The sequence below is a fragment of the Hyaena hyaena genome, unplaced genomic scaffold (genome assembly GCF_003009895.1).
Source record: "Hyaena hyaena isolate Hyena2069 unplaced genomic scaffold, ASM300989v1 scaffold_1190, whole genome shotgun sequence".
Classification (NCBI taxonomy): domain Eukaryota; kingdom Metazoa; phylum Chordata; class Mammalia; order Carnivora; family Hyaenidae; genus Hyaena; species Hyaena hyaena.
In genome coordinates, this window is record NW_024081827.1 from 60726 (window position 1) to 81609 (window position 20884).

General features: G+C 39.5%; 1 protein-coding gene across 1 annotated transcript in view; it reads right to left on the reverse strand.

The window, feature by feature from the left end:
* Positions 1–20884, reverse strand: part of CUL5 (cullin 5) — a 92103-nt gene that overhangs the window by 31533 nt on the left and 39686 nt on the right. The window contains 4 exon segments of the mRNA XM_039222833.1: positions 10902–10982; positions 11066–11211; positions 12800–12941; positions 14724–14900. Coding sequence (XP_039078764.1) covers positions 10902–10982; positions 11066–11211; positions 12800–12941; positions 14724–14900 — 546 coding nt within the window.

The window sequence follows — 20884 nt, forward strand, 5'->3', positions numbered from 1 at the left end:
GATGCTATTTTTCAAAGAAAAAGAAAAACAATCCTATGATTTGTAGGGAACCACAAAAGACCCAAAACGGTCAAAGCAATATTGAGAAAGTAGAATAAACCTGGAAGCATCACCTCCCTGACTTCTAACTATATGACAAAGCTCTACAGTATAGCACTTGCACAAAAACAGACTCGCAGATCAACAGAACAGAAAACAGAGCCCAGAAATAAACCCACATATATATGGTCCATTAATTTACAACAAAGGAGCCAAGAGTATACAGTGGGGAAAGGACAGTCTCTTTAATAAATGGAGCTGAGAAAACTGGACAGCCACACACATAAGAAGGAAACTGCACCAGTCTCTTGTACCACACACAAAAACGAGCTCAAAATGGATTCAAGACTCAAACATAAGACCAGAAACCATAAAACTCCCAGAAGAAAACATGGGTGATAAGCTCCTTAACACAGCTCTGGGCGACGAATTTTTTGAACAGGACACCAAAAGCAACAAAAGCATAAATAAATAAGTGGGACTACGTCAAACTAAAACACTACTGCACAACAAAGGAAACCACAAATACAAGGAAAAGACAACCTACCAATGGAAGAAAGTCATCATGTATCACGTACCTAATGAGGAGCTAGTATCCAAACTGCACAAAGAACCCCTCCAACTCAACAGCAAACAATAAATAATTCGACTGAAAAATGGGGAGATCTTCCCATTTGTCCAGTGAAGACATAAAACGGCCAACAGGTCACTGAAAAGATGCTCATCATCACGAAAATGCAAGTCGGAACCATAATGAGTTATCACCTCACACCTGTCAGAATGGCCAGTATCAAGAAGACAAGAAATAACAAGTGTTGGCGAGGCTGCGGTGAGAGGGGAACCCGTGTGCACTGGTGGTGGGAAGTAAGCTGTGCAGCCACTATGGAAAACACTATGGAGGGTGCTCAAAAAATTAAGAACAGAACTACCATATGATCCAGCAATTCCACTTCTGAGTATTTATCCAATCCAAAGAAAATGAAAACATAAACTCAAGAAGATATATGCATCCCCTGTTCAATGCATCATTTACAATAGCCATAATATGGAAACAGCCGAAGAATCCATCAATGGATGAGTAAGACAGAGAAACTGTGATACACACACATATACGCACGCACACATACACACACACACACACACACACAAACCTGGGGCTTGAACTCACAATCTCGAGATTAAGACCTGAGCTGATGTTGAGACAGATGCTTATGCGACTAATGCTTAACCTCATACAGGGAATCTTAAAAAAGGGAGAGAAAAGAAACATCCCAAACTCACAGATACAGAGAACAGACTGATGGATGCAAGAGGCAGTGGGTTAAGGGTAGGAAAAATGTATTCTGTTTTCAGTTTAAAATAAACTGAATAAGACTTTTTAAAAAATCATTTTTACTCACTTACTTGTCTTTATACGTCTTCCTCTATCTGAATGTTAACTCCGTAGGAACAAGGACTTCGTTTTGTTCACGGGGTACTCCCTCACCTCTCTCATCGGTAATAGACACTAAATATATATCTACTGAATAAGGAGTGCTCAATAAACACACGTCAAATGGTTGAATGAAAAAACAAAACAAAACAAAACATAGAGAATTATAATCTCTAGCTATAGGATCCCATTCTTCAATAAATCCAGGGCATACTCACCAACAAACAAATCCTTAGATTACAGAATTTCTACCCTTACCCCATGGCCCATCACACTAGAAGAAAACTAGGCCAGCAGAAAAAGCACTAGTTTGGAGTCAGGCAACAAAAGCTATAACACAATTACATACAGAATACTGAAGACAATGATTTTTCATTACTTTTTACCAAGTGTTCAGAAGTAGGGTGGCTATTATTTATACATACTGCCTTCCCCAAAATTCTAATTTAAAACCCCTTAGGAGTCCATACGCTCTTCTAAGTATATAATCTTCTAAAAGCTGGAGAGGCCCTCACAATTAGCTCCCCTCTGACTCTATTCTCAGATTATTCCAATAACCCAGGCTCAATACCTTTCAGTCATCCTACAAGTGATTAAAATGTCTTTTAGGGAGTGCCTGGCTGGTTCAGTTGGTGGAACATGTAACTCTTGATCTCAGGGTCATGAGGTCAAGCCCCACAGTGGGCGTAGAGCTTACTTAAAAATAAATGAATAAAATAAATTTTTTTTCCATTATTCCTTCAAAATGTCTCTTAACATGCCTTCCTTTCCGTTCATTTATCATCATGCACCTAGTTGAAACCCTTTTACTGCATTCTCAACAACTAAAAGCAAAGTCGCTTGTCTCTTTAATGTCATACACACTACGGCAGATGAAATCTTCCCCAAGTGTAGCTCTGATCCCCTAGTCATCAATTTTCATGACTCTCCATTACCAGAGCACTAGATCCCAAAGCTTTCAGACCTAATAGCCCTTTAAAGAGCAAATATTGAACTGAAATTTACCTCTATTGTTTCAAAAAGATTGATAGAACTCTCTTACTATAATATACAGCAAAAATCAAAGGGGCACCTGGGTGGCTCAGTTGGTTAAGCCTCCCACCTCGGCTCAGGTCATGATCTTACAGTTCATGGGTTTGAGCCCCGTGTCAGGGTCTGTGCTGACAGCAAGCTCAGAGGCTGGAGGCTGCTTTGGATTCTGTGTCTCCCTCTCTGTGGCCCTCCTCCACTCATGCTCTGTTTCTCTCTGTCTGAATAATAAATGAAACATAAAAAATTTTTTTAAAAATCAAAGGGAAGTTCTTTATGATAAATCAGTATGTATTTCAACCTGTGAATACTTGGCTACATCCAACGAGACGATATAATAAAGCAGTCAGCTACTTCCACCTCTGTGGCATCGCTGGGAATGCGAAAGCTAGAAATGCAGTCCAACACAGGTATGCCGGTGACTCAAGAACCATGAGCAGTACCACTGCAGGTGACAAAGGTTTCTGACAGTAAAACAAATTTTAAATCCCAAATAGCAATAAAAATATTATCTTTCCCCAACTTACACAATAATATCATCCCTGGAAAATAAAGTGTATTATTATCATGCAAAAATATTTTGGTGTAGAGGTAAAATAAAATTCAGTCTTAGACTTAAGCATAAACAAGATCCTCCCATACGTGAGTGGCCAGTGGGCCCTCTGATGGTTACTTTTGGGATGTGATCGAATTTTTATGTGGGACCATCTGGGCACTGGGACATGTAGCATTTCTGACCCGATTCATAGACCCAAGTCACCATGACGACCAAAATAACCCTCCACAAATTTGTATAATACTTCCTAGAGGATGATGTTATCTTCAGTGAAAACCACTGGCCTAGAGATTTCAGTTCAAAATGAATTAGCCTAGTTAAAAATATTACTCTAGAATTCAAATGTCCTTCACTTTTTTCCCACTTTTTGCGTATGGGCATCTTTATGTTGTGATAACTAAACAACTTAAAGCACTCCTAACTTTCCACTCATTCATCTCTGCCATAATCTGCTGTACTAAGACAAGCAATTTCAAGTAAAAGGTGAATTAGGATAAATCTATAAAAGGATCCTAAAGATATTATTCTTGTTATGTAATAAAATTTACATATATGAAACTGTGAGAGGAAGATCCTGGGAGTAACTTTACTGGCTACAAAGGACATGTCAAAATCCCTCTGGGGTACAAATGTTTATCTGCTAAAAAAAAAATGGGACTTTGTGTTCATTCCTAAAATGGAAGAATGGCTTAACGTTGGGAACTCTGTGAATGTGGTTTACGGAATTAGTTCAGTGGAGGAAAATGCCACGTGATCAACTATAATGATGCTTCCCAGGTTAAAAAGGCATTCTTCTTAATATGCTTTTTTTTCCTTTTCACATTTTATTTTGATTTTAGCATTACAAAAAGTTGCAAAAACAGCAGAGAGGGCCTACACACCCATCACCGGAGACTTCCCCAAATGGTCATCACTCACAGAAGTATAGCACAACCATCACAACCAGGAAACAGCACACAACGTCACCTAACCACAGACCTGACTCGAAACTCACCTGTGTTCCCACTCTAAGGCCTCTTCCCAACTCCCGCATCTTACATCTTATCTACACAGGTGCCCACAGTGGCTCAGCTCTCCCAATCCCCCCAGGCTGGGGCAGGTCCTTGTTTTTTTTTTTTACAAATAGTTTACTGTCAAGTTGGTTTCCATATAACACCCAGTGCTCATCCTCACAAGTGCCCTCCTCCATGCCCATCTCCCCCCTCCCCTCCCCCCCACACCCATCAGCTCTCAGTTTGTTCCCAGCATTCAAGATTCTCTCATGGTTTGCCTCCCTCCCTCTCCCCCACTATTTCCCCCCTTCTTCTCCCCCATGGTCCTCCGTTAAGTTCCTCCTAATCCTCCTGTACGTGCAAACATATGATATTTGTCCTTCTACACTGTTGGTGGGAATGTAAACTGGTGCAGCCCCTTGCCCTTTTTTTTGGTCTCCTGACACTTGAAGCTGTGACGAGAACACTACAAAAAGGAGACACTCTTCTCTGTTCATCCTCTCGAGGTACTTCATGTCACTCTGTCCTATTACTGGTGACATTACCCTTAATCACCTGATGAAGACGGGGTCTTCTGGGTTTCTCCATTGCACAGTTACTATTTTTCCCTTCCAAACTATTAAAATAGTCCATTTCACCTCAAACTTCTGGACATTAATTTTAATATCCATTAGTGAAGCTTTTCTACAACTACAACTGTGATATTTGCCTAATAGTGATTATCAATTTCCCTCCATATTTATAAGGTAGAAATCTTATGTAAGAAGGAGTTTTGAGCATTTTGTGTGTGTTTTTTTTTAATTTGTATGTCTCTTCCCTCTACTGTTTTCTTTTTTAAGTTTATTTATGTTGAGAGACAGAGTACACATGAGTAGGGTGGGGGCAGAAAGAGTGACAGAGAATTCCAAGCAGACTCCATACTGTAAGCGCAGAGCTCAATGTGGAGCTCAAACTCACAAACTGTGAGATCATGACCTGAGCTGAGATCAAGAGTCAGATGCTTAAATGACTGAGGCATCCAGGTGCCTGAGGCATTTTCTGTGTTTAATGGCCAGTATTAGGTATATATTTCTGTGATTTGTCTGTATCTTTTTCCAATATTTTTCTTCCAGGTTCTTACTCATTTTTGTTCCTCAATTAAAAAAAAATTTTAATGTTTATTTTTGAGCGAGAAAGAGACAGAGCATGAGTGGGGGAGGAGCAGAGAGAGAGGGAGACACAGAATCCGAAGCAGGCTCCAAGCTCTGAGCAGTCAGCACAGAGCCCAACACTGGGCTCGAACCCACAAACCATGAGATCATGACCTGAGCCAAAGTCAGAGGCTTAACCAACTGAGCCACCCAGGTGCCCCTGTTCCTCAATTCTTAGAAGTTCTTTATACAGCAGGGTTATGAGGCCTCTTTGTGATGTATGTCACAAATATGTTTTCCCAGATTGTCAGTTTTCTTTTGACTTTTTGTTTCTTTTCATAATTTTTAAAATGTAGTCACATTTATCACTCTTTTCTTTTACTGACTCTGAACTCTGAGTCATACTAAAAAGCCTTGCCCTGCCCCAAGGTCGAAGAGGAACTCTTCTAGGACCTGTGTGACTGAATGTCCTAATATACAGTCAGCTTTTTCCAAATGGCTACCGAGTGGTCCCATCATCATCTTTCTTTTTCTCCTAAGTTTATTTATTTATTTTGAGAGTGAGAGAGAAAAGAAGGGATGGGCAGAGAGAGGGGGAGAAAGAATGCCAAGCAGGCTCCATACTGTAAGTGCAGAGCCCCATGTGGGCCTTGAACTCACCAACCACGACATCATGACCTGAGTCAAAACCAAGAGTCAGAGGCTTACTGGAGTGAGCCACCCAGATGCCCCTCCCATCACCATCTTTTAAAAAGTTCATCTTTACTCCCAACGATTGGAGATCCAACCTTTGTCACATGGAACTCTGGACTTTCTACCCCATCCCACTAGCCCACTACCCACTCATGTGCCAATACCACAGGATCTTACAGAAGATGTTTAATGTCTGGTAGAGCTTTCTCTGCATAGTTTTTCTCTTCCAGTGTTTTCCTGGCTCTTCTTACATGTTTATTTTTGCACACGAACGTTCATATCAACTTGTCCTAACTTTATTAAATAGTTGTATTCTCATTGGAATTACAGTGGGAAGAACTGACATCTTTGTAAATGTGAGTTACAGAATTTAAGAACAATAGATGCACTGGGGCGTCCCACTCTTGGTTTTGGCTCAGGTCATGATCTCACGGTTCGTAAGTTTGAGCTCTGTGTCAGGGGGCTCTGCACTGACAGCACAGAGCCTGCTTGCGATCTCTCTCTCTCCCTCTCTCTCTGTCCCTTCCCTCCACTTGAGCTCTCTCTTAAAAAATAAACATAAAAAATTAAAAACAAAACAAAACAAAACAGAATGCCTTTCCATGTTTTCAAATCTATTTCTGTGGTTTTTTTGAGTGTTTAAAAAGTTTTCCTCTTCTAGGTTTCACACATTTCTTGTTAAATTTATTCCCAAATATTTAACTTTCTGTTATTACCACAGTGAGATTTTCCTTAATATTATATCCTGTTTATTATTTGTACATATGAAGACTATTAGTTTTGTACATTAATTTTAAAGCAGTATGATTACTGCTTTACTGAAGTGCTTTATTGTTTGAGTTAGTTTTTTTTTTTTTAGAAAGTGAGAGATTCTTTTCTTTTAAAAAAAAATTTTTTTTTTTAATGTTTATTTCTTTCTGAGACAGAGCATGAGCAGGGAAGGCGCAGAGAGAGAAAGGAAGACACAGATTCCGAAGCAGGCTCCAGGCTCTGAGCTTCCAGCACAGAGCCCGATGCAGGGCTCAAACTCACGAACCATGAGATTGTGACCTGAGCCGAAGTCAGACGCTTAACCGACTGAGCCACTCAGGTGCCCCTGTTTGAGTTAGTTTTATCACTGATTGTCTGCGGAGTTTTCCAAATACACTATCATTCATCTTTAAACTCAGAGTTTTACTTCTGCTCACCCATTCTTATTCCTCCAACTGATTTCTCTAAGTGCGAAGGCTAAGACCTTTAATACAATGTTAAACGGAAGTAGAAATAGTGGGCACCCTTTCCTCGTTCATGATCTTAGTGGAACGGACCCTGGTGTTTCTCCATGAAACAAAGATACTGGCTTTGCTACAGCATATACATTTCTGAGAATATTCATAATAAAAGAAAAAGTGAATACTTTCTTAACCTAACAAAATGCAAACATCATGCCAAAATCCAACACCATGCTTAATGATGAAAATGTGGACATATTCCCCTTAAAGACTGCAAGAAGACAAGGATCCCCAGTATTTAACATTTTCCTAAAATGAGCTATTATTAACAGATTTCGTCTATTGAAGGAAACAGGAGATATTAATATTAGAAAGGAAGAAGTAAGCATCATCATTTGCCAATGATGTCATCAGCTGCCTGGAACACCCAGGGTAACAAAATAAAACCCTCTGCTAAACAACGCGTGAACCCAATAAGCTGCTTAGCACTATGTTAACAGTACTCGAAATGTACATTTGATCTTTATTAGGCCTGGCCTCACAACACGGTACAACCCGGGTGAGATTTCCTCTACTACAGAAAATATACCAGGTCCAAAAACGTGTGTTCCTGCATAGGTTAAAAACCAACCAGGTTTAAAAAATTGAGAATGATTCATACAAACTAAAGACAAAGAAGATAATTGATTAACCATAATAATTTGCTAATTTATAGAGGGGGAAAATGCCAGAAACATACATACTTTAATGTTAACTTCTGGTGTGCATTACTGTGTACCAACTGAAGTGACTGTAACAGTAAAACATATGCTCCCTGTATTATAACTGTCCTCCATTAATAAGAATAGTCTAGTAGATAAGTACACAGCATTGCATGTTCTGGCCCCTAGAAATTCTTCTCAGAGAATTTAGGGCAGTAAGTCTGTTCTCAATTATTTGTAGTAAGAAAAGTGACTTGTTTCTTACTAACTATTCAAATAATACTGCTCATGGGGCACCTGGGTGGCTCAGTTGGTTAAGCATCTGACTCCTGATCTCAGCTTAGGTCTTGATCTCAGGGATTTGAGTTCAAGCCCCGTAATGGGCTCTATGCTTGACATGAAGCCTACCTAGAAAACAAAACAAACAAACAAACAAAAAATCCAAATAATACTGTTCCTACTTTATTTGTATCAAGACTTTGTGAGTTTTTGTTTACTGTTCCTTCCATCACAACATACTTCAATTTAGCACATCATTTCTCTCTGAAAACAGAAACTATAAATTAACAAATATATAATAAATATTATATACACAGTATCAGGGCCTCAGCTCAGTGAGGTATATAAATAGTAATGCATCTGCCTTAAGCCTGGAATTCCCAATGTTACAATTAATCCTACAGTTCTGGTACGTGCTATGTCCTCCACACCAAATTCTGCTGCATAAACAACATAGTGGTCGCTGATGAGTATTAATCAGTGTTGTTAACAGAGTGATAACATTTGAAGAAAAAGATGGCAAGAGTAATTTGGAAGGAGCAGGACTGAGGATTTCTCATTGCTGGTAATTCTTGTTATGGTGATTTTACAGGTATGTTCACTTTGTGATAATTCATACTTAAGATTTCTGTGCATTTTTATGTATATACATTATGCTTGAATCAAATATACTTTTTAAAAAATAAGCAGAAAACTGAGGGAAACAAAAAAAAATAAACCACACAAAAAGACCTCAACATCCCCAATAAAGTACAATTTCTCTGGAAGCATGCTATATTGCTTAGGGTCTCTGTTGAAAATGGTAACAAAAAAACTTATCTTTAAACTCTAGAATCATTCAGCTCGATGAGATGCTCATGCTCCTTGTTAACTGTGGAAGAGCAAATTCCTATCTTCTATTTTAACTTTTTCTGTGTGTGCGCATGTGTTTCAAAGCAGAAAGGGAGGCTTATGTGTTCTATACAAAGAGTAATGTGTATTTGAATATCGCTGCCTTCTCATTCTCCTTTCCTTGCCTTCTCTTATTCTTAGACCTCTATGCTGAATTTCCTGAAGTCTCATACGGATATGATACACATTAAGTTGTATAAACCATGGTAGAAAAACAATAATTCTGTCTCACAAAACTGCAACACCCCCACGGAGACGCCTGGGGGATCCTCTGATCAACTCAAACTCCTCCAGCTCACTTGTATTCCTTCCTCAACACCAAGACTCACTCTTTCCCCAGGCCAAAGCCCCAGAAACACTGGGACTCTGTTCCCTTTCATATCTAGCCCCACCCACAGACACCACGCTCCACCTCCAGAAGCCTTTCTCTCTCCTCTTCTGGGCTCCGCCCCCCACTGCTGTAATCATATCCAGCGCTCCTAAACCCCAGCACAAATGATCCAATGATCATGATGCGCCAAGGCCTACCTTCTAGTCTTCTCTCTTCCCCAGGTTCCAGGAAACCTTTCATCCCGTCATGTCCTCTCCCTGAGGGACAGCTCTGAGGCACCTTGCTAGGAAACACTCACTGGCCTTCCCTGCATTCTGAATGAAGCCCAAGCCTGGCTTTCTGTACAGAATTCCTATAAACAACAATGAAATTAGCCCCCTTTTCTGGCCAATATGAAACTTATTTTAACCACTAAATGAGGAAATCTACTGTATATTATGAAAAGACAAACATGAAAACCAAACGAAAAAAAAATCTAACAGCCTGATTTCCGAACAAAGAAAAAAACATGACTATTATTCGAGATGGAAGAGCCAAAGAAAAGTCAAAAGCAAATAAATGAATAAATCCATCCACAGCTGAAAATGTTTGATTACAGGCGAATAGAAAGTGGCCTCCTAGAATGCAAATCTAAATCTAGTTCCTCAGCTCCAAAGACTGAAAAGGACTACAGGAAACAAACACTATTGCTGTATGTGAGCAATGTCCAAGACCATGCAAGCCTGATTCTTACCTCCTTAGGACAGCACGTGAAGGTCATTCTCCATGTGGAAGAAAACCGCGAGGACAGATACTATAGCATGGCTATGTCCGCTGATCACTCTCAGAGTTTTTTTTTTAGGGCAGGGACCTTACAGTTCCCCCAAAATAACAATATAAAGACTGATTTTTGCTGATCAAGTAGTATTTTATCTCGTGACAAGACAAAGTTTGAAAACATCCTCTCAGTGGGGTGCCTGGGTGGCTTAGTCGGTTAAGCATCCGACTTTCGCTTAGGTCATGATCTCGCGGTTCGTGGGTTTGAGCCCCGCGTCGGGCTCTCTGCTGACTGCCAGCTCAGAGCCAGGAGCCTGTTTCTGAGTCTGTGTCTCCCTCTCTCTCTGACCCTCCCCTGCTCACACTGTCTCTCTCTCTCTCCCCTAGAAATAAATAAAAAGAAAAAAAAGAAAACATCCTCTCAGAACAAGAATAAATACCCTCCACCATCACTATTTCAGCGTTGATGGCCACTTTACAGAACATAATTATCGTGAATTCTAAGAATCAACTGTATCTCTAGGGAGCATATTTTACTTGCAACACAAACAGGCTTAACTTTAGACAAGCATAAAACAATACAAGGACACTTTAAACATTAAGTACATTAAATGTAGTAAAGTCTAGAGCAGGGATGGCAAATAGATTTCGGTTTGCACATCAGCTCACAAGGAGGACGGGTTCTGAAGAAGGTGCCCTCTGAAGCCGGGAAACCGGGAGAGGGCGCTGTGCTCAGTTAGGAATGCAGGTCGGAGAGGAGAGAAAGGAGAAGTCGTTAAGACTTGCATCACGGATTTGCCATCCCTGGGCTGCTGTACTTCAAAAAAATCTCCAAGAATACATAATCACAAAATTACTTACTGCTTCAACAGAGTTACACTCCCGCCTTGTTTCTAAATAACGTAGTGCCCGTTTTTCTTCTTCTTTTAATTTCGCATCTGCCTGCCCAGAAGCAAAATTGCAATCATTTTTAAGAATATCAAGAGAACGGTTGAAATTATCACATATACTAAGTTCTGACTTACATATTTCATATAATTCTGTACACCATTTTGCTGTAAATACGAGGGTGCCTGTGTTCTATAAAATCTCTCTGTTGAATCCAAGTATGCCTTCTCAAAATTATCCCTATAAATTTGAAGCTTATCCTCGGGGTTAGAACAAAGGTTAACTGAAAAACAGAAAATAAAATTTTACTCTAATTATGTTTCAAATCAGTATTTTGAGTACAATAAATGAAATAACAAATAGTGAGGGGTCATTATGTGCAAGGGACTGTGACAATGCTCAAGAGAACATAAATATAATACAAAATCCTTCTCCCTAAGAGACTTAAAACGGTAACGGCATAAAGCACTCAAGTGACAAACAGTACAGATAACACAGGCTATTGTATTTCTGCACAAGAAAGGGGATGACTTCTAACTAGATGGTCAAGAAACCATTCACAGATGAGATGAGATCTGAGCTGTGTCTTAAGGGAAAACTAGAATTTACACAGAAGCTAGTAAAATAAGCAAATAATCTGAAGTACAAAAATCACAAGGCCAAGTCAAGGTATAATGACCAGGTTGTCTGAATAGACCATAAGGTTCACAGAATACAAGGTATAATGGGAAGTCAGGAGTGGCTGTGGAGGGGTGCATGGGTGGCTCAGTTGGTTGAGCATCCGACTCTAGATTTCAGTTAAGGTCATGAACTCTGGGTTCGTGAGTTTGAGCCCCACGTTGGGCTCTGCACTGACAGTGTGAAGACTCCTTGGAATTCTCTCTCTCCCTTTCTCTCTCTGACCCTCCACTACTTGTACTCTCTCTCGCTCTCTCTCTCTCTCTCTCAAAAAAAAAAAAAAAAAAAAGGGAGTGGTTGTGGAAAACCTCAAATCTCACGTTAAGTGACCTGAATTCAGCACAGTGTAACCACTAAGTGGGTAAGAAAAATACCAATAAATTGCTACATAAAAATTAATCTTCTTTAACAGTACATGCATTAAGTGATAGCAAAAAATCAGTATAAGACAACTGTTTCAAAAGTCCAGAAGCAGAGTTTACACAGTATAAACTGGTGGTAGCTGAAATAAGAGGAATAAATTTTAAGGACATGGCTAATGACACCTCGATATGGGGACAATGGAGAAAGCCAATCAAAGATAACTACAGGTTCATGAATACAAAGCATTCTTAGTGAGGAGTACTTTGTGCCCACATCCCACATTTAGTAAAGACAGTGTCAATAACACAGTTAACTGAACTGAAGTATGACAACAGGGAGGCACGGGTCCTGTGAAGGAATGTGAGAGGGACCTACGCTGGCCTGGGAATTAGGGAGGAGGGGGAATATTCTCAGAGAAAACACTGTATCTGACTTAAAAAATAAACAAGAACAGCAGTGTCAGAAACTGGTAAGTTCAGAGAGGAATGTGTACATGAAATAAATATACTGCCTGAAAATCTAAGTAGAAAACCATTTACCACCTTTATGAGCTCAAAAATCATATCTACATTTCTCTAATTTAGGTCACTAAAAGGATTTGCCTTCCACGAAATGAGTGACATGGAGAAAACAAATGTTAACCACACAAATAGGGACTTTTCTATGTTCCTTGAAGAGATTTCATGCCCTCTGCATACTCTTAACGGCATCTGGCACTAATTGCTGACGTGACTGACTATATGCTAGTACACATAGCTCTGGCAGTACTCTTCTGTATCTGTCTCAGAATTTCCATAAAAAAATTATGATCATAAAAGTTCAGAGCATACCATAGGATTCTCTTACTCCAATGACCAGCTGAGAATCAAAGGCTTCTCCTAATCGTTCAGCATGTACCAGCTTCATTGCACTATCCTGGAGTCTGTTTTTTATATTTGAAAAGATTGACTCATTCCATGTATCAAGCATGAGCTAAGATAAAAAGAAGACAATATGAAATCATTTCAATTATTATTACTAGGTACCATGTAGATACACAAAAAATTCAAGCTATAAGCACTAAAATACTTGAATATTTTAAATTTTAAAATACTTGACTACTTCAGGGAACTAAAGCACATGGTAAATGTTAAACAACACATTTCAAAATCTAACAAAACTGGATTTGAATTCCAGCTCTATTACTTATGCACTGAGTAAAAATAAGAATACAAATCTCAAGTGGTTGTTGTAAAAATTAAATACAGTAATACCTGGAAAAGGTTACCTCCCCTATAGTTACAAGGTTACATTTCAGAAATACTGGTAAGTGTCTGGAATGCGAATACGCAGGTCTGTATAAACACACAATGAATGCAAAAAGCACCAAGTAAAAACCTGCTTGATACTAGATCTTAAAAAAACACACAAATCCACCTGAAAGACGTTCCATTTAAATGATGGAAATGTTATACACATATCCATATGTAGTATCATTCCAAGCAACTCGGTCAGACACAGAAAATATATTAATAACAACAGTAGCAACAATAACGACAAGAATGACAGGCATGTAACACTCACCATGTACCTAGCACCTGCTGTAAGTACTTTCCACAGGTAACTCATTTAATCCTCAAAACCGATATAGAGGTGCTATTATCTCCTTTTTAGAAATGCAGCCTCAGGGGCACTGAGAGGAAAGTTAACCCCCACATTTATACAGCTCATTAATGGCCACACTGGGATTTGAATCCAACAACCACGGTCTCAGAATCTACGCTCTTAATCATTAAGTGATGCTGATTCCTGTAATCAGCAGGGAATGGCAAAAATTAAAAGATTAACGGAAAAACAAGAGAGGACAAGATTATGGAGCTGAAAATTAAAAAGCATCTAGAAGTATGTTTCTTTCTCTTTTTTGGGGGGAGGGGGATAATCTCTCACATTGCAGTTATTTCTACCACCAGAGAACCACTGGGTGTCTAAATATACAGCATCCCTGTGGACAGCAGCACAAATTTTAGAACGTGGAAGGGGCAGGAATGCCGAGGCAGCTATCCAAATGCCTGAGTTTGCATTCAGCAAGTAGCAAGTTGTTTAAAGTCCAGGAGGCTTTTTGTATTTCTCTTTTACTTTTCAAATCTATTTGTTTCTCAGAAGCAAGAATACATATAAGAACTGAGGACAGAGAGCTTAGATCATTATTAACTGAAGAGTTGAAAAGGAAACCTGGGAGTCCACTTTCAGAGCTGAGTTCCTTCGATTAAATCACGAGGGTTCTGGACACAGAGCTTTTAACTAGAAACTATGCAAAACATGAAAATAAACAGTATAATGAGTTCACAATAATTAGAATCAAGTAAAAAGAAAAACACAAAGATAACAGCAGCTTAGTCACAATGAAACACAAAGATACGAGAAGGTAACCTAATGAGAGATTTTTGAAAGAGGAAAAATGTGAAGTAATTTACATGAAGGTAAAAGTACAAAAAAAACAAGAAGGAAATAGAATACTGAAGATAAAACTAGGAAAAGTCAGTGATGTCTGAAGACACAGATTCAAAGCTTAACACCACGTGGGAGAATGAAACAGAAGGGCAGCTCAGCGAGGCTGGAAGAAAGACTCTATCATTCAGTAAAACTCAGCAAGAACTTAAAAGGAACTTCTACATGAAGCAGGAAAACCACTTAAAGTCTAAACTACTTTCTAAAGTTTTAAAATCACCCTTTTTCTGAAGACTAGTAAGGGAAAAAATGAAAACATAAACTTACTTTGCGAACAATACTGTCTTCTACAGTTGACTTTTTATTGCTGCCCTGTTTACCCATTAAAGTAATCTCCAGTTGACAAAAAGGTTTCGGTAAAATATCACACTGTGTAAAGAATTTTCGCCATTCAACAATGTACGCCTTTAGCAAAGCTGTATCATCTTGATGGCTCAGTACTCGCTGGGGGGAAAAAATAATCATATAAATTTGAAATAAATATAGGTAGGTGCATGAAAGAAGAACAGAACATAGCCATGCTGTAAATATGAAGTATTTTATTTATTGTACAAACTATATTATACCCAAGAGAAATGAAAACACGTATATATCCAAGAAAAATAAAAACACGTTTACAAAGACTGGCAATCATTTTTTTTTTTTTTTTAATTTCTAGGAGAGAGAGAGAGACAGCGTGAGCAGGGGAGGGTCAGAGAGAGAGGGAGACACAGACTCCAAAACAGGCTCCAGGCTCTGAGCTGGCAGTCAGCACAGAGCCCGACGCGGGGCTCGAACCCACGAACCGCGAGATCATGACCTAAGCGAAAGTCGGACGCTTAACCAACTAAGCCACCCAGGCGCCCCTGGCAATCATTTTGATACATACACAAAATCATGATGTACACATGAAACTAACAAAATGTTATATGTCAACTATATTTCATTACAAACCCAAACCCCCTATCCTTAAGTGAATCACCTTTTTATCCTCCCCACCACCATTCCTATCCATCCCTTCCCCGGCCCTGAGCAATCACTCATTTGCTTTCAGTGTCTATATATTTGCCTGCTCCGGACTTTCACAGGAATGGAAACATATAATATGCAGACATTTATGACTGACTTCTTTCATATAACAGTTTTGAAGCTCATCCAAGTCCTAGGACGTATTATTACTTTATTCCTTTTACGGCTGAATTCTATCCCATTTTATAGATGCACTACATTTTCTTGGCCCATTGATGAACATCTGGGTTGTTTCTGTCTATTGGCTATTATGAATAATGCTGCTATAAATATCTATGTCCCCAAAAAAGTTCATAGAAAACTTGTGCACACTCACCAAGAAAAAAAGAGAGGACTCAAATAAATATCAGAAATGAAAGAGGAGACATTACAACTGATAACACAGAAAAACAAAGGAGTGGAGCTCCTGCCTGGCTCAGTCAGTACAGCATGTGACTCTTGATCTCAGGATTTTGAGTTTAAGCCCCGCACTGGGTGTGGAGTCTACTTATAAGAGACACCAGGAACAATTATACACCAACATATTTGACAACAAAGAAGAAATGGACAAATTCCATAAAACATATATCTATGAAAATTAAAGAAACAGAAAATCTGAAGAGACCAGTAACTAGCAAGGAGACTGAATTGGTAATGAAAAGCCTCCCGACAAACTAAAGTCTGGGACTAAATGGCAATACTGGCGAATTCTACCAAACATTTATTTTTTAGTTTTACTTTTTATTTTTACTTTTTTAATGTTTATTCATTTTTGAGAGACAGAGAAAGACAGAGCATGAGCACGGGAGGGGCAGAGAGAGGAGACACAGAACCCGAAGCAGGCTCCAGGCACTGACTGTCAGCACAGAGCCCGATATGGTGCTTGAACTCACGAACCGTGATATCATGACCTGAGCCGAAGTTGGCTGCCCAACCGACCGAGCCACCCAGACGCTCCTCTACCAAATATTTAAAGAGAATACCAATTCTTCTCAAACTCTTCAAAAAAAACAGAAAAAGAATAAACACTTCCAAACTCATTTAATGAAGTCAATACTACACTGATACCAAAAACTGATAAGATGGCACTAAAGAAGAAAATTACAGGCCAATATCCCATAAGAACATGGATGTGAAGCTATGCAACAAAATATTAGAAAACCAAATTCAACAATACATTAAAAGGACCATAAACCATGATCAACTGGAATTTATTCCACAGATGCAAGGTTGGTTGCTTCAACACTCACAAGTCAATCAATGTGAAACACCACGTTAACAAAACGAAGTATAAAAATCATATAATTGGAATGCCTGGGTGGCTAGGTTGGTTAAGTGTCCAACTTTTGATTTTGGCCCAGGTCATGATCTCACAGTTGAATCAGTGAGATCGAGCCCTGCATTGGGCTCTACACTCCAGGCTCTCCCTCTCTCTCTCTGCCCTTCCCCACACACATGCACATGCGTGCATTCTCGCCCTTTCTTTCTCTCTCAAAATAAAAAAACATTACAAAAAAAATTTTTTTAACGTTTATTTGAGAGAGCGAGGTGGAGGGAGGGGGGGAGGAGCAGAGAGAAAGGGAGACAGAGAGTCCAAAACAGGCTCCAGAGTCTGGGCTGTCAGCACAGAGCTTCACACGGGGCTCGAGACAAGAACCATGAGATCATGACCTGAGCTGAAGTCAGATACTTAACTGACTGAGCCATCCAGGCGCCCCAATAAATAAACATTTTTAAAAAGTCATATGATCATCTCAAATAGATGCAGAAAAAGCTTTTGACAAAATCCAATATCCATTTATGATAAAAACTTTCAGGGGCACCCGGGTGGCTCAGTCGGTTTAGCGTCCGACTTCGGCTCAGGTCATGATCTCACGGTTTGTGGGTTCGAGCCCCACATCGGGCTCTGTGCTGACTGCCAGCTCAGAGCCTGGAGCTGTTTCAGATTCTGTATCTCCCTCTCTCTCTGACCCTCCCCTGCTCACTCTGTCTCTCTCTCTCTCAGAAATAAATAAAAACATTAAAAAAAAAACTTTCAACAAAGTGGGTATTGAGGGAATTTACCTCAGCATAATAAAGGCAATATATGGCAAACACATAACTAAAATCATACTCAATGGTGAAAAGCTAAGAGCTTATCCTCTAAGATCAGAAACAGGACAAGAGTGCTAACTGTCACCACTGTGATATAATGTATACTGGAAGTCTTAGCCACTATACAAGCCAGACAGACAAGAAAAATAAATAAAAGGCATCCAAGTCAAAAAGAAGTAAAACTGTCACTATTTGTAGATAACATAATATATAAAACATCATGAAGACTCCACTAAAAAACTCTCAAAACTAATAAACAAATTTAGTAGAAATGCAGGATACAAAATCAATATACAAATATCCACTGTGTTTCTATATACTTAAACACTCAGAAAGAGAAATTTTAAAAACAATATCATTTAAAATGCATCAAAAAGAATAAAATACCCAGGAATAAGTTTAACCAAGGACGTGAAAGAACCGTACACCAAAACTGTAAGACTGATGTAACAAACTGAAGACACAAATAAATGGGAAGATATCCAGTGCTCATGGAATGGAGGAATAATGGCATTAAAATGTTCACACTACCAAAGTCAATATACAGAATCAATGCAATCCCAATCAAAAGTCCAATGGTATTTTTCACAGAAAAAGAACAACAATCCTACAATTTGTGGGGAACCACAAAAGACCCAGAATAGTCAAAGCAATCTTGAGGAAAAAAAAACAAAGCATCACCTCCCTGGCTTCAAACTATATGACAAACCTCTGTAGTAATCAAAACAGTGTGGTATTAGCACAAAAACAGACATGCGTATCAACAGAAGAGAGAGTCCAGAAATAAACCCACACATAAGTGGTCAATTAATTTAGAACAAAGGAGCCACGAGTATACAATAAGGAAAGGACAGAAATATACAATGAGGAAAGGACAGGAATGTACCCATAAATGGAGCTGAGAAAACTGGACAGCCACACACAAAAGAAGGAAACTGCACCAGTCTCTTGTACCACACACAAAAACGAGCTCAAAATGGATTCAAGACTCAAACATAAGACCAGAAACCATAAAACTCCCAGAAGAAAACATGGGTGATAAGCTCCTTAACACAGCTCTGGGCGACGAATTTTTTGAACAGGACACCAAAAGCAACAAAAACAAAAATACATAAGTGGGACTATGTCAAACTAAAACACTACTGCACAACAAAGGAAACCACAAATACAAGGAAAAGACAACCTACCAATGGAAGAAAGTCATCATGTATCATGTACCTAATGAGGAGCTAGTATCCAAACTGCACAAAGAACCCCTCCAACTCAACAGCAAACAATAAATAATTCAATTGAAAAATGGGGAGATCTTCCCATTTGTCCAATGAAGACATAAAACGGCCAACAGGTCACTGAAAAGATGCTCATCATCACGAAAATGCAAATCGGAACCATAATGAGTTATCACCTCACACCTGTCAGGATGGCCAGTATCGAGAAGACAAGAAATAACAAGTGTTGGCGAGGCTGCGGTGAGAGGGGAACCCGTGTGCACTGGTGGTGGGAAGTAAGCTGTGCAGCCACTATGGAAAACACTATGGAGGGTGCTCGAAAAATTAAGAACAGAACTACCATATGATCCAGCAATTCCACTTCTGGGTATTTATCCAGAAAAAACTGGATAACAAAGAAACTGAAACAACAAACTCAAAAAGACATATGCACTCTCATGTATACTGCAGCATTATTTACAAGAGCCAAGATATGGAAACAACCAAAGTATATCAGAGATAAAGAAAATATGGCACAGGGAATCCTGGGTGGCTCAGTTGGCTAAGCATCCAATTCTTGATTTCAGTTCAGGTCATGATCTCACAGCCCATGAAATTGAGCCCCTTGCCGGGCTCCTCACTGACAGGGCACAGCCTGCTTGAGATTATTCTCTCTGCCCCTTCCCTGCCTGCGCTCTCTCAAAATAAATAAGCAAACATTTTAAAACAAGAAAAAGAAAAAGTAAATGTGGTATATATACACATTAGACTCTTTCCCAGCCATTAAAAAAAAAGTCTTGCCATTGGCAATAACATAGACCTTGAGGACAATGACAGTTAACACTCCTGCACTGAATATTAGAAAGCTGGTAAGAGTAGATCTTAAAAATTCTTATCACAAGTAAAAAAGTCTGTAACTATGTGTGATATGGATGTTAACTAACTTATTGTGACCATTTCGCAAGATATACAAACATCTAATCATTACACTGTATACCTATAACTATTATTATATGTCAACTATACCTCAATTTAAAAAACCCAACTTACACAGAAATGTTCACAGAAGCATTACTCAAAACATACAAAAAGTAGTAACAACCCAAGTGTCCACCAATGATGAACAGATCTGGAAAAAACTGGCGTACAGTCATACAACGGATTATTCAGCCATAAAAAGAAATGAAATATAATTATCACAATGTACTTTAATGTTAAAAACATTATTTTAAATCAAAGAAGCCAGTCATAAAAGGCCACATATTGCATGATTCCGTTTATAGGAAATGCACACAACAGAAGCACATAAGTAGAAAGTGGATTGGGACGCCTGGGTGGCTCAGTCAGTTAAGCATCCGATTCTTGGATTCGGCTCAGGTCAGTATCTCATGGTCATGGGAACGAGCCCCACACTGGGCTTCATGTTGCCTGCTTGGGATTCTCTCTCCCCTGTCTCTGCCCCTGCTCCACTCGTGCTCGGGTTCTCTCTCGCTCTCAAAATAAATAAGTCAACTTAAAAAATAAAAGGAAAGCAGATTAATGGTTGCTAGAGCTTGCGGGGAGTGGGTAATAGGGGGTGGGTAACTGCTCATGGTATTTTTTTTAGGGTGATGAGAATGCTCTAGAATTCGTGGATGATGGCTGCACAACTTTATGAATATGTAAAATATGCTTTAAGAGGGTGGATTTCCTGGCATGTAAATTACATCACAATTTTTAAAAAGATGCTGGGATCTATTTCTCCAGCACTGGTTTGGGTTGGTGCTGTGACTTGTTTTGACCAGGAGAATGCAGACGTGACACCGTGAGACTTCCCAGCTGCCCTGAGGAGGCCTGCAGATTTCACTCCCACCTCCGAGGCTGGGGTCCTCAAGCACAGGAGGCGGAAGCTCGCACCAAATACCAAGTGTGTGAGCAAAGCTGTCCTGGATACTCAGTCCCCACAGCGCCGGCAGCCACCTGCGGCCACAGTAACGTACTCAGGCCTGGGGCGCCTGGCTGGCTCAGGAGCGAGACCACAGAATTCTCGATCTCTGGGTCTTGTGAGCTCAAGCCCCACACTGGACATGAAGCCTACTTTAAAAAAAAGCAGGGGGGGAGGGGGAGCTAAACTTAGGTCAAATCACGTGAGCCTATCCC